This window comes from Arabidopsis lyrata (genome assembly GCF_000004255.2).
Source record: "Arabidopsis lyrata subsp. lyrata unplaced genomic scaffold ARALYscaffold_7, whole genome shotgun sequence".
NCBI lineage: Eukaryota > Viridiplantae > Streptophyta > Magnoliopsida > Brassicales > Brassicaceae > Arabidopsis > Arabidopsis lyrata.
In genome coordinates this window covers 2,324,343-2,339,307 of record NW_003302549.1, presented here as the reverse complement: position 1 = coordinate 2,339,307, position 14,965 = coordinate 2,324,343, and the positions used below count along the sequence as shown (strand labels likewise).

The following is a 14,965-nucleotide window of genomic DNA, read 5'->3' as shown; positions in this document are numbered from 1 at the left end:
CTACTTGATCTCCAAGTCATTCCATTCTTGTGTTACTGTATCGCCCAAATTCCCAAGCTTGACAATATTTATGCAAGCTTAAAACCCAAATATTGTAGTAAAATAAAAATCCTGTTTTGACATCAAAGTTGAGAAACAAAACAACACAAAATCAAAAGGTTTTGTCTTTGTGTAAGTAAATTCGCTCCCAATGAATTGTATGACTCGTTTAAAGTGTTTGATAAGCAAAGCGCGAAGCTTTGCACGGCTTGGTGGTGAATCCACTCTCTCTCAACCGCCGTCTCTCGCCTCCGCCACGGTTTCTTCATCCGCCGTCATGAATGGCCTCGAAACTCATAACACAAGGCTCTGTATCGTAGGTAGTGGCCCAGCGGCGCACACGGCGGCGATTTACGCGGCTAGGGCTGAACTCAAACCTCTTCTCTTCGAAGGATGGATGGCTAACAACATCGCTCCCGGCGGTCAACTAACAACCACCACCGACGTCGAGAACTTCCCCGGATTTCCGGAAGGTATTCTCGGAGCAGAGCTCACTGACAAATTCCGTAAACAATCAGAGCGATTCGGTACTACGATCTTCACAGAGACGGTGACGAAAGTTGATTTCTCTTCGAAACCGTTTAAGCTATTCACAGATTCAAGAACCGTTCTCGCTGACGCTGTTATTCTCGCTACTGGAGCTGTGGCTAAGCGGCTTAACTTCGTTGGCTCGGGTGAAGGTTCCGGAGGTTTCTGGAACCGTGGAATCTCAGCTTGTGCTGTTTGCGACGGAGCTGCTCCGATTTTCCGGAACAAACCTCTTGCGGTTATCGGTGGAGGCGATTCAGCAATGGAAGAAGCAAACTTTCTCACCAAATATGGATCAAAAGTGTATATAATCCATAGGAGAGATGCTTTTAGAGCGTCTAAGATTATGCAGCAGCGAGCTTTGTCTAACCCTAAGATTGATGTGATTTGGAACTCTTCGGTTGTGGAAGCCTATGGAGATGGAGAAAGAGATGTGCTTGGAGGATTGAAAGTGAAGAATGTGGTTACTGGAGATGTTTCTGATTTGAAAGTTTCTGGATTGTTCTTTGCTATTGGTCATGAGCCAGCTACCAAGTTTTTAGATGGTGGTGTTGAGTTAGATTCGGATGGTTATGTTGTGACGAAGCCTGGTACTACACAGACTAGCGTTCCCGGAGTTTTCGCTGCTGGTGATGTTCAGGATAAGAAGTATAGGCAAGCAGTCACTGCTGCAGGAACTGGTTAGTTCTCTACTTTCTCTGAAAGAAACTGCTTTAGTTAGCTATTTTAGTTATGTGGGCAACTGTGTTTTTATCTACTTAGAAGTTAGAACTACTTGAATTTGTGTGCAATGTCTGATTTTGGAACGATCTTTTCAAAGGAAGTACCTTTTTAAGCAGCTCTGCAACCCTATGGCTTGTCAAGTTGTTGAGGTTTAGTTGCTTCTATATCATGTGGTTCAATTTACGATTGATGCAAGCCAAGGTTTTTGTGTTGGAGTTTGTAGTCTTCCTTGAGTGTGTCGTTCCATTGCTTAGTAGAGATCTTTGATTCATCTAACTAACAGTCTTTAAGACTAAAGAGTCTTGTTATCACAATGTTCAGTTCTCACTCTGTTTAGCTCTGTTTATAGAGTAATAATCATCATTGCAACTCCGTTTGATTGATTGTGTAGGGTGCATGGCAGCTCTGGATGCAGAGCATTACTTACAGGAGATTGGATCTCAGCAAGGTAAGAGTGATTGAGGAAATAGTTGGAAGGCTCAGGTCATTTAGTTAATTGTCGATTGTCCCCTGATTCAGTTAGACATTGATGGACCAGAATGAGATTTGATCTTTAGCATTGAACAAGTTAAGATGCATTGATTCGTTTATTTCTTAATATTGCAGTTGGAATTGAGTACGGGTATTGTTCAAAATTGTAGCTCTAATGGTAAAACTAGCTACGACAAAAGTCCCTTTAAGATTTGATTTTCAGATGATGCCTTAACATATATATTCAGTGAACATGATTTATACAATAATGTATTATGTAGTCTTATAATATAAAAATGGGTTTCTATAAATCTATAAGACATTTTCTGATCTTGAAGCTGCCGAGCCATTAAGACACCCTCCAGGGCTTCTAGAGGCTTTTGAAACTATGGTCACAGATTTTTCAGAGGAAACGGCTGTGAAGCTTTTAGGACTTTGATTATGTCAGAAAAATTGCACAAATGACGGCGTGAAGGGGCCTTGAACAAATGACGTCGTTCAATAAAGTAAAGCAATGCGTGCGACCACAAAAATTGAAACTCCCACATGGTTGAAATTTTCAAAAGACTTCATAAAAGCTTTCCCAAAAGTAACCCCAATTATGCTTCTAACAATTCTTAAAATTTGAAACGATGAATGTAATTAAAAACTTGTAGTCAATAAGATTGAACTATGCCTTAAATAAAAGATTGAACTTTACAATAAAGAAATAAAAGTTCCGGCATTTTATCTTCTTTTCTTGGTGTCGGCAATTTATCTTTGTTTTTTTTTCCTTTGTGTGACTTAATTTAGATATGTTCAACTTTTCTAATCAACGATATAGATTTAAAAGAGTTTTTAAAGTTAATTATAAAGTGTACTTTTCGGAAATGTATTGTGAAAATAGGACTTCTTAAAATTTTTAAGGTTCATACATGTTCAAGTGAAATTTGTGCTTATAGTAAAAATTTGGAATGATGATCAAATCTTCGATAACATGTAGAATTCTTGTTTTATATAGGGAAAATTGCACTGCGTTGCGACCACTGAAAAGTGCAATGAATATATTTTTTGTTTTATCTTTAATGGAATTTCCTATAACTATGAGATTTCAATCAGTTAATATCAAAACAAATTGTAATTATTGTCAGTATAGATCCGACGTTGTTGTGTCAAGCCACTTAAATAAAAGATGATGAAAATGGATCAGATTTACTGAATACTGACACACTAAATTCCTAAACTACTCGTTTTCTTTAGAAGAATATGTACAACTAGAATATAACTTATGACTGATTATTCAGATATTATAAATCATAGTATATATTTTAATATTACAAAGGGAAAAGGTAAAAGAATTTTTTTAAAAGGAAGAAGCTAATTTTAGGCCTTTCGAATAAAATTATACATTAAATATGTCTATTTTATATACTAAATAATTTTAGATGAGAAATTCATCCATAAATTCTGAAATAAAAGTTTTTTGTTTTTACTTAAATTTTTTTTTATAAATCTCCCAGATATGCAAATGCATATGCAAGTGGGGGCCATGAATGTGACAGTTGGATACAGGTTAAAGGACAACACATCATCGACCATATCCCCGACACGTGTCCCATCTCACACATGGCGTTTTACCTATCTTTTTTTTGGCAAACTGTTTTAATTTTTCTTTTTGTCAAACATTATTTATTTCTTTATTATGTCTAGGAAATAATTTGATTACTAGTACTAGAGTACTCCCTCTGTCCCATATTGTTTGTAGTTTTAACTAAAAACACGCTTATTAAGGAATTTAATTTTGGTTAAAAATCATTAATTAGATAATTAAGATAAATAATTAAACAATGCTTTGACTACATATGCTTTTGTCGATTGTTATGTATTTGGACCTTTGGATTTCTTTGACCAAAATTTATTAATTATTTTCGAATTTAAATTAATTACTAAGAAAATATAAATTGTTGGAATAAGTAAAATTTTGCATAGATATATGAGAAAAACAAACAAATTGGAATAAAAAAAAAGCTTAAAACTACAAATAAAATGGAACAAAGGGAGTATTATTTTTTTGACAAAAACAAACTAATATAGCAAAAAGTAGTTGTTTTAATGCTTCATTTTTTCTTCACAAAAATAATAATGCTCCACCTTCTTTGATGATCCCTAAAACATTCCAACTTCCAAGTAATGTTTATTTTCAATATAAGAACCACAAAGCTTAAAAATAAAAATCTAACGGTCACGAACACTATTTTATCTTATAGTACTATGGAAATAGGCATTGATCTCCGCAGAATCTATTGCACTAGCTCGCTTAATATATCTTATATGGACACTATTTTTTGTCTTATCGAAAACATCAGCTGATAATATCCACAAATACGGTCAAAATACGTAAAAAAATACGATAACGAGAGTGTATAGTATAGGGAGAAAATGGGAATAACGTGATATACAAATCCACAGATAAGCAATAGGTCACCATCCCACGGTTCACGTTATTTCCGTCGGATTTTTTAAATTAAAAAAAAAAAAAACCCAAATGATAATGTTAATTAAGAAATAAAAAATCTGTATAACAAGGAAATTAAAAGATTAATTATCATTATTGTAGTTTGATTAGTGACAAATGACAATATTAAAAAAGTAATCAATTATTTGTTGAAGAACTGAGGAAGCAGAAGAAGAAGAAGAAGAAGAGAGAATTAACAGAGATAATAGATACAGATAGAGAGAAGAGAAGAGACAGAGAGTGATGGAAACAGCTGTCTTTATTATGAGAAGAAACAAGAACCTCTGGGTTTCTACTTAAAACTCTTCTCTCTTTCCTCTTTCACTTAAAAATCGACACTTTGAGCAAACAAAAAAAGGGTTTCTTTTATTATCTTTTCGTTTCTTCCAATTCCACTTTGTAATGGATTTGATACAAATGGATAAGCGTTTGGATTCAACAGAGCAAGTAGTTGAAGAAATCATGAGAATTCACAGATCTCTACCACCAAGACCGGGAATTGACGAAGTTGAAGCTGCCAAGGGTTTGATTGATAACGTTGAGAAAGAAGATCAAGCTTGTTTAGAAGCCATTGCTAAACAGAGGAAAAGCTCTGAAGTTCCTGGTGAGCTTCTCATGGTGTTGCAAGAAATGAAGAAAGGTTATGTTCAGTTTCGTAGCAAAGAACAGAAACGAGAAGCTTCAAAGCTTCTCGATCTGGAAAGTATTCACGCTTTGTTCGATGATTTCATTCAGAGAGCTTCTAATTGCATTGCTTCTCCTTCCTCTAACGGCTCTGTTTCGTCTCGTCCTCCGCTGGCTCCGGCGACTACAACGACGGCTGTTCGTTCTGATTCTCAGTCAAGTTTGAATTTTTCTGAGAAGGCTCCTGTTCGTCCCAAGGATATGGTTTCACGAGACGATAGCTTCGTCGTCACAAAGGCTAAGCCTTCTCTCTACAGTGATGGTTTTGCAGCTCCACGAAAACCACCCCAGATTCTCGATTCAACACTTACCGCCGGGAAATTCGCCGGTGAGTTAACTCTTCTCTTCTCTTAAGTCCATTGATTCAAAGCTCTAGGTTACTCATCTGGTACTCGAACTAATTAGGATTCTCCAGTTATGGAAAGTGTAGGGATTAGAATTGTATAAAGTTTGAACCTTTAGATAGAACTAGAGATTGAGCTGTTTGGTTTGCAATAGATTATGTTAGTAACTGTAGTGTGAATCGTTTGGTATATGTAGGCAATGATGGAGAGAAGCTGAGTTTGATAAAACTTGCTAGTTTGATTGAGGTATCAGCTAAGAAAGCTACTCCAGAGATAAATCTACAGAACAAGTTAACGGATCAAGTCGAGTGGCTTCCGGATTCTCTTGGCAAGTTATCGAGTTTAACTTCGCTTGATTTGTCTGAGAATCACATTGTGGTGTTGCCAAACACTATAGGAGGACTTTCTTCCTTGACAAAGCTCGATTTGCATTCTAACAGAATCGGTCAGCTTCCTGAGTCTATTGGAGAATTGTTGAACTTGGTTTACCTCAATCTTGGTAGCAACCAGTTATCGTTGCTGCCTTCAGCGTTTAGCAGATTGGTGCGACTCGAGGAGCTTGATTTGAGCTGTAACAACCTCCCGATTCTCCCTGAATCCATCGGTTCTCTTGTGAGTCTAAAGAAGCTCGACGTTGAGACAAATGATATCGAAGAGATCCCATATTCTATTGGTGGATGTTCTTCTCTGAAAGAACTCCGTGCAGATTATAATAAACTCAAGGCTCTTCCTGAAGCTATTGGGAAGATTACTACATTAGAGATCTTGTCTGTCCGTTACAATAACATCAGACAGTTACCTACGACGATGTCTTCTTTAGCTAACCTCAAAGAGCTGGATGTCAGTTTCAACGAGCTCGAGTCAGTGCCAGAGAGTTTGTGTTTTGCCACTACGCTTGTGAAGCTGAATATTGGAAACAACTTCGCTGACATGATATCGCTCCCGAGATCAATAGGCAACCTTGAGATGCTTGAAGAACTTGATATAAGCAATAATCAGATCCGTGTTCTACCTGACTCCTTCAAAATGCTTACAAAGTTGCGTGTGTTTCGTGCTCAGGAGAATCCACTACAAGTTCCTCCTCGTGATATAGCCGAAAAGGGCCCTCAGGTTCTTTCTCTGTCTCTCCTCTCTAGTTTTGTCATCATGTGTCTAGATTCTAAATGGTACTCACTCACGGATGAATTCATCATACGTACAGGCCGTTGTTCAATACATGAATGATCTTGTGGAGACGAGAAATGCGAAATCTCTAATGGTTAAGCCAAAGAAGAGCTGGGTCCAGATGTGCTTCTTCTCCAAATCCAACAAGAGAAAACAGAGCAGCATGGAGATTGTATAACACACACAGCTGAAGCTGATAATGTCTCTGACCCTAAATCAGGTAACACTTTTCTTTCATTCCCAAACTCAAAAATCAAGATTCACACTCTGTATTATACAAATAACAATAACACATGTTTTGTTTTTTCCCTCCTTTTTCAGGTAATTCTGTTAAAGCTGTTGACATCACAAGTGACAAACAAATCCAGCTATATTCACACGACAATGCATTGATTTGCATTGCAAGTTTGCAACTCCAAGTACTGTAGATGTTTCACTATTCATTCTTTGTTTGTTTCTTTCTTCACTATTCGCATGTATCATTGGCACAACATTGTTTCATTCATGTCTCTCCACATATCAGTTCTTGCTTAGAGCCCATCCCGAAACAGAACCGAACCATGTCCCTTGTAGATTGAGGGTTTTCTTTTAAGCTCTTACCACTTTGTGTTTAGTCTATCGTCTCTGGTTTTGTTTCTTTGGTTTGCAACTTAAGACACTCACAACTAAAAGCATCTGTGTATATGGATGGATAGAGATGTGATGTGATGGCTTTGATGTTTAGAGGAGAGATATGACATGAGTTGGCCATGAACGTGGTTTTGTCTAAAGAGTAAATTGGTTAATTAAAACTCCCTTGTAATAATGCAACTTTTTTTTGTTTTATTTTGTCTGTATAATCGTCACGAGACATGGTCTTTCTTTTATGTGTGTGTGTTTACAAAGTTGTTCAAAAGCATCTGTGTACATGTGACTTCACATGCGAACCAATGAAAGAAGCAAAACTTTGTTCAACATCAGAAACCCCATATCCCTCTCTCTCTCCCTTCATTCTGTGGAAGAAAAAAACATACAAGCCCATACAGTCTTTATTGGGCTGGATCTGGGTTGCATTATTTTAGACCTAATTTACTCTTAATTTCTTCAGGTGATTCCTTCAGGTATAACTGTTTAGCAATGGCCCAGCCCATACAGAGTAAATCATTTTTGTTGGAATAGAAAACGTGATCTTAGTAGGCCACTTGTACAAAACAATTTATCCTTTTATGTATGAAAAGTAACGCATCTTATGATCAACCTCATACAAATCGATTGAATCTAGTTTTGGTTCTTCTTTTATTAACTTCATTAAACATATATATACTCCAAACTTGATTTTATCTTTTACGAAAGCAGAGGCTGTGATTAATATGGTGAAAAGGTTATATTTTGGGTATAGGATCGCCAACTTTCAATGATGAGGCTGGCAAAAAGTGGTAGTAACTTAAAAGTGACAAATATAATGTGAACATTAGAAATAAGTAGGAAAAAAGGTTAGGGAAGATTAAGAGATGAAGGATTGAATCTTTGAAATATATCACTTTATTGACTGTGAGGGCAAAAGATAGTTAGGAGGAAAGTACCTGTAATGGAAAATTATTATTGATTTAATTAAAAGGAAAAGGAAAAAAAGAGAGAACTAGTTGTTAAACCTCGGACCATTCTCTCTATCTAACTTTCTTTTATTCTTCTTAATTGATAAGTTGATTAGATTTATATATTCCTGAAAATGATCATCATCTAAGAAGTAAATTTTCTTGAAATCCAAATTTCGCTTTACACTAGACACATGATACGCCAAAAACTAAATGATAATATGTTTTAAGAAAAAGTGCGAGGGACTACTTGAGTTTGAAGCTAATAAAATCAACGGCAAACATGTCTTATCAACTTTTCCAGTGTTCTAATTTCTTTGTGCTCATAATAAGCTCCTGAACTAGATAAGTTTTTCTGCATATATTGCTGTATAACGTTTTAAAAAACAGGATTTCACGAATCCAAGCGTGCAATAATTTCAAAACTTGTAATAAACTCAACGGTAACCAAGTGAATACATCGACCTTAAAATCAATCAATGGACTCGTCTATGGTAGTGTTCGGTCTTAACAAGAAAATACAAAAGAAAAGTTGGATAACGTTGAGCTATTATTAGAAGACAGAAAATGTAAAAAGCGAAGTTAAAAAGATGAAAAGTTTTGGCCGAAATTTTTGTATCACTTTTTTGCCTCTTGGGTGCAATTTAATAAAACATATGGAGAAAAAGAGAAGAAAGAGATAAGGCATAAGATTCCATTAAGTGAAACTGAAAGGTGGATGATACTTGGGCTTGTCATGCGTTTCTAGTGTCTCTCTATAAGTGTTTGGTGGTACGTTTATCGTTTCGCTTCAATATTCCTCTTTCTCCACCTTTTCCCCTTTATTCACTTTTATTTTATTCCCCATATTTAAAAATTAAAAATAAATGATAGTAGTCTAGTAGCATTCGATAGTCTAAATAAGAATTTTCAAATTATTAAGACAAATAAAAAAGAATGAATTTAACTTAATTGGTCGAAATCTAAGTACCGAAATAGTTAGAGACAAAGTCAAAAATTGAATTGCTAAAATGGTGAAAAGAGACCTAACAAAATTTATCACCGTCAAATTTATGCTTGTTTTAACATGGAGTAAATTTAGATATTTTTGTTATCAGAAATTGAAAAACATTTAAGACAAAACAAATAATGAAATATATATATATATATATATATATATATATTGTTAATTTGTCGATATGTAAGTTCGAAATTAATTAGTTAGAGTATGACACAAATATCTATTTTAACATAATTCCAAAAGATAATAACTATTAGTATAAATATAAGCCAAATAAATGAATTACTATAATGATGAAAAGGGACCTAACAAAATTAATTACCGTCAAATTTATGGTTTGTTTAACATGGATGTGTACTTTTAAGATATTTTGAGATATTTTGTCAAATCCATAAATGTTTGTAAATCTATAAGAATGAACTTAAACCAAAATAATTGAATTACTATAGTGGTGAAAAAGGACCTAACAAAATTAATTACCGTCAAATTTATGTTTTGTCTAAAATGAATGAGTACTTAAAAAAAAAATGAGTACTTTTTAGATATTTTGAGATATTTTGTTAAATTCATAGATGTTTGTGAATCTATAAGTATAAATCTAAGGAAACCAAAATAATCGAATTACTATAATGGTGAAAAGGAACCTAACAAAATTAATTATTGTCAAATGTATGTCTGTTTAACAAGGAGTACTCTTCTTAGATATTTTGAGATATTTTGTTAAATCGATAAATGTTTGTTTTAAGTTAATCCTCATCAACTTGCATAATAAATAACCAAAAACTTTTTAAAATCGGCCGCTAATGACTAGGTGATACCATAAATGTAAATGTAAGAAAATAATTTGAATTGCTATAGTGATGAAAGTGACCTTTTTTTTTTTTGTCGCTTTGAAATTTTATTATAGAAACTTGTTGTGGAACCTAACATAGTTCATTTTCATCAAATTTAATAATTTATATTTATTTTACATGGAGTATTCCTGGAATTTTTTTTTTTTTGTAGGATTCCTGGGATATTTTGTTAGATATATTAATTTTATTTTAAAATAAAATAAAATACATCTGTTACTTATATTATATGTGGTCGATATACATAAATTCATATATCTAATTCAAAAATAATATAGATTCTTATAAACTGTAGTCTTGTAATTTTTAATGGTTGATTAATATACTTGGTAGACGATTATTTAACACTATAGATATCAATATCCAAACGATTGACATGCGTTTTTCATATTATCATAAATTTGTCAAAATTATTAAGTTTTTAAAATAACATGGATAGATAATTATCTCAATTATTTATATATGCATAATTAAAAAAAAAAAAAAATAATACGTTATATATGCATTCGGATATTGTTGGATGGAAATGAGACTGAGTCATCCTTATTTGCGGGTAATGGAGATGAGGCCATCCATACATGATACATGCTTTCTTTGACTTGTGACTGAAAATAAGGGAGACTTTAAGTACGCACACACATTTACCATGATTTAATTCATTTTGTATAGGAAATGACCATCTTCTTCGTATAACTACAGTTAAATATTACAATCGATACAGACTAGCATTTCGCCAAAACTTAATACTACTAAATTGGACTTACAGTGTGCCAATTTTCCTAATTCTGACTAGTAATCAAAAAAGAATTGCTTAGTTTTATACTTACGTTTTTGTTACCTTTTTAGTAAATAAAATAAATAACATCGCTAACAAAATTTTATTTTGCTTTATTATCTATTTTACTTAGTGTGTTCGTCTGTCGGAAAAAGATAACGCCAAATTGATCGCCAAATATTTGCAAAACATTACAAGAAATTAAGGAAATAAATACTTTCCAGTTCCAAAAATATATATAATTAGTTTTTTTTTCTTGCTCTGAAACGAGTTCACATGACCGACTCTTTTCTTAGTGCTCTGGTTGTCCAATCATTTAAACCATTCTATAGTATATTTTTCGAAATTTTTTTAGTAAGAATATAATTTCTTATCGAATTGTGAATTCTTGGAAAGAAATTTAACAACTCGAACTTCGAAATTTTCATCTGATTAATTCATAACAGTGGATTACAGTGGAGAAAAATCGAAGTAACTAAAGATCACACTAATTCCTAATTAATTAGAACTTTACTTTTCTTTAATCATGCCGATATTTTTAGCAAATTATAAAAATAAATAAAGTGAAAATCTCAAGGAAGAAAAGCAGGAATAATGGCGGAAGTGAACTGTGAAGGATGTTGGTGATGAGGAGGTTGATCTTTGATCTGAGTCTCCGCCGTGGAAGCATGGTGGCCACACCTATCACACTTCACCGGCACCAATATCCGACGACAAGAAGGACACGACGACCGTGAAGTCAACCATTTATCTATACACGCCACGTGGAAGGCGTGACTACACAGCGGTAAGATCCTGATCTCGTCGCCGTCGGAAAATTCCGTTATGCATATTGCACACTCGGTGGATGAATCTCCGTCTCCGCCGGAAGAGCACGGTAGATCATCTGCGGCGGTGGCGGTAGAAGCAGAGGCGGTGTAAGTTGATTTAGGGAGAGCTTGAAGTGCTTTTTTCTTGAGGCCTTTGTTCGGCGGCGGTGATTCTCCGACGGCGGCGGAATTAACGCCGGTGAGACGGCGGAGCCAAGCGCAGCGAGCTACAGCGGCTAAGCCGGCTACGCATATGAGAGCGCAGAGAAGGGCTGAGAGAATCACAACCATGTCGGTTTCGGCGGCGAGGATTTCTTCCGGCGGTGGAGGCGACGCCGTACCAAGGAATCTAGAGGAGCGAGTCATTTTGTTTTGATTTTGAGTTTTGTCTTTAGAGAAAGAGGAAAGTTGTGAAAGACAGAGGGAAGAAATTTTGTTGTTGTTTAGAGAAGAAGAAGAATCTGATCCAAGTTATAATAGAGACACACACATACACATCTATACTTATATAAGACATGTCCAAATTGCAGATTAAATCAATTAAATATTCATAAATAGTAGTATTTAATTCCATGTCATATCGGCAAAAAAGGTTTTGGATGAACAGAAAAAAACGTAGTTTTACTACTTTCTTTTTTTTGTCAAAGGTAGTTTTACTACTTTCCGAAGATAAATAACGAGATTGCAGTATCCATAAAGACAAACATATTTGAATCTTTAATTAAAGTAAAAGATTTGATTTTTTTTATTTATTTTTTTTTTCTCTTTTTTTTTTTTTCTCAATTGATTTTTTTTATTTTGTATTCAAATTTGATGTCCTAAAAAACTTGATTTTTCTCTACAAACAAAATCTTTATTTTTTAGGAAAACCAAAGCTTACTCGAATGGTCCAAAATTTAAATGTTCAATCCAAGATTTTAATACATGCTTTGAACTTTTGAAGTATTTATATTTCTGATTAGCAAATTGCCAAAATAAATCATATAAATATGTGTAGGCAAACCCTAATACAATCATCAACTGGAATTGGGAGACTCACAAAAATGCCCCTTTTTCAATACCCTTTTTCAAAAATGCCCCCTTTGGATGTCCATTTTTAAAAATACCCCTTTTATGTACAAAATGACTAAATTACCCTTCTTTTAATAAAAGATATCATATATATATAAGGAAATATAACAAAATTAGGTCCACAAAATATAAAATATTTTTTGGCAGGAAAAGTGATCTTCCAATTTTTCCCGCCAAAACACTTGTAAAAATTTGTAAAACCTTTAAAATACCTTGTAAAATTTTCCCGTAAAATTTTTTCCCGCCAAAAAATTTTCCCGCAAAAATTTTTTTTTTGCGGGAAAAGTGATTCCGCAAATTTTTTGGCGTTAAATTTTTAGCGGGAAAAATTTATAAGGTATTTTAAAGGGTTTTTACAGGGTATTTATAAGGTTTTACAATGTATTTTAAAAGGTTTTACAACGTATTTATAAAGTATTTATAAGATATTATAAGATTTTACAAGCTATTTTATAAGGTTTTACAAGTTATAAGGTTTTACAAGTTTTTTATAAGGTTTTACAAGTTATAAATACCTTATAAAACCTTATAAGTACCTTGTAAAACCTTTTAAAATACATTGTAAAACCTTACAATACACTTGTAAATACTCCGTAAAACCTTTAAAATACCTTGTAAATTTTTCCCGCCAAAAAAATTTCGGCAAAAAAATTGCGGAATCACTTTTCCCGCAAAAAAAAATTTTTGGCGGGAAAATTGCGGGATCACTTTTCCCGCCAAAAAATATTTTGTATTTTGTGGACCTAATTTTGTTTCAAATAAGGGTAAAATGGTCAATTAAAATTAAAAGAGGGCAAACTTAAAAATGGACTCTCAAAAGGGGCATTTTTGAAAAGGGGTATTGAAAAAGGGGCATTTTTAACAATTTCTCAATTTGTTAATGCCATTACAAAATTTTATAGAATCATGTATTTTTGTATGCAAAAACTATATCATCCTTCCATTTTGTTATTTTTGACAAAACTAGACTTTGAATGTCAAAAATAAACATTACTTCGAATCGATAAAGGATTCACCATGGGATTCAAAACTGAAGATTGAAATATTTTTCCGTATAAAAAAATTGTTATGATTTCTTCTTTTATGCGTAATTTTTATATGTCTCGACGATTAACCTATTTTAGTTTAAGGAAAATCGAAGGCACTAATACTATCTGTTATAATTAAATAATTTCTTAGCCGCATCGGAGATCTTGACAACATGCGTCAGTCTACATTTAAATACGGGGTTCAATTTAAATAATGTTCTCCCATAAAATCCATTTAGATAATAGATTTGGAAATATCGTAATCGTATTCAAAATATCATAATTGGATTAAATTGCCGTATATTATTAGAAAACCAAACATGGAAAAGGATGGGTAGGTGTGGGCAATCTTTTTAGGTTCTGTTTGACGAACTCATTATCAAAAGGTGTAAGTATAAATTACTTTCTTACCTAAACCTACTTCGATTAGACTCTTTTATTTCTTTTTCTTTCTCTACATTCTTTTTTTTTTTTGGGGCATCTTGAAAGATCCCTTTAAAACCAAAAAAAAAAAGGGTAAAAGATTGAGATCAGAAAATGGTTTTCTTGACAGATGGTGCTGAAGTTTGGGTTCAATGAATTTCGAAGTTCTCAGCGATATTATCTAGTTTTATTAAATATTTATCTTCAATTTTACATCTGTGAAAATTAGAGCATTGGCATCAAAGGTATTCGATTTCCTGCTTCGTACAAGGATAATCGGCCTTCTGTTTTTAGTTGCTAGACTCTTGGAAATATCAAATTTGTTTTAACTAAAGTTAATATACTGTAGTAGTTAGTAACTTAGTATAGATATAGTATTATTTTTCATAACAGTTTTGTTTAGATTTTGTAACATATATGTTGGATTTTGTCTAGATGTAGCCGTGTAGGTGGGATCTTGATAATCAATTTACAGAATCTTTGAAATGGATCTACGTGTCCTCAGAGGTAGTATAATATTTACATTATAATATTAACGGCAGGTAACACCGTCCACGTGTGCATAAAGTTTCGGTGTTTCTAGACTCTCTCTGCCTCTGGTCATACTACTAACTGAAAGATTGTTTCAATTTATTTTGTATAATGTGGTTTTAGCTCTAAAAAGTCGAATCAAACCAACATATTATCAAATCAAACCAACGACGATAACCTTTTCCTGAAAAAATAAACGATTTCCGGCCGAAATATCTCAAGATTATCGGTCTTGGGCTGGACTTTAGAGATAGATAGATGGAACTTAGAAGAATAAATGAAAAAGAAATTGCAAGAATAATAACTTTGATCTTTGAAGTTCAAAGTACAATCGGAATGGAATATCTTTTTTTTTTTTGTGTTTGAATGCGTATGATGTGAGTGTTAACGTCATATATGGAACCAAAAAGGTGAAAAGCAAACCGAGTTATTAAACCAATAATTAAAACTAGAAGA

The 14,965-nt window shown here is 33.5% G+C and overlaps 3 protein-coding genes across 5 annotated transcripts; 2 read left to right on the top strand and 1 right to left on the bottom strand.

Moving 5' to 3' along the window:
* Positions 1–14: 14 nt before the first annotated feature.
* On the top strand, positions 15–2,496 carry LOC9305157 (thioredoxin reductase 1). Of its 3 annotated transcripts, none has more exons than XM_021019467.1 (3): positions 15–1,247; positions 1,682–1,738; positions 2,100–2,496. In XM_021019467.1, the coding sequence occupies exons 1-3, from the start codon at positions 191–193 to the stop codon at positions 2,198–2,200; spliced, it is 1,215 nt and encodes a 404-aa protein (XP_020875126.1). In that variant the 5' UTR covers positions 15–190; the 3' UTR covers positions 2,201–2,496. The 3 variants fall into 3 exon arrangements, with proteins under 3 accessions (XP_020875126.1, XP_020875127.1, XP_002869086.1); XM_021019468.1 differs by lacking the exon at positions 2,100–2,496 and adding an exon at positions 1,897–2,030; XM_002869040.2 differs by lacking the exon at positions 2,100–2,496 and having other exon boundaries at positions 1,682–1,983.
* A 1,916-nt stretch (positions 2,497–4,412) lies between these two features.
* Positions 4,413–7,165, top strand: LOC9303145 (plant intracellular Ras-group-related LRR protein 4). The gene is made up of 4 exons (XM_021018802.1): positions 4,413–5,267; positions 5,480–6,393; positions 6,485–6,667; positions 6,769–7,165. The coding sequence occupies exons 1-3, from the start codon at positions 4,658–4,660 to the stop codon at positions 6,623–6,625; spliced, it is 1,665 nt and encodes a 554-aa protein (XP_020874461.1). The 5' UTR covers positions 4,413–4,657; the 3' UTR covers positions 6,626–6,667; positions 6,769–7,165.
* A 3,896-nt stretch (positions 7,166–11,061) lies between these two features.
* On the bottom strand, positions 11,062–11,929 carry LOC9305156 (probable E3 ubiquitin-protein ligase ATL45). Its single transcript, XM_002867026.2, has one exon. It carries the CDS (start codon positions 11,820–11,822, stop codon positions 11,220–11,222), a length of 603 nt encoding a protein of 200 aa, XP_002867072.1. The 5' UTR covers positions 11,823–11,929; the 3' UTR covers positions 11,062–11,219.
* Between the last annotated feature and the right edge of the window lie 3,036 nt (positions 11,930–14,965).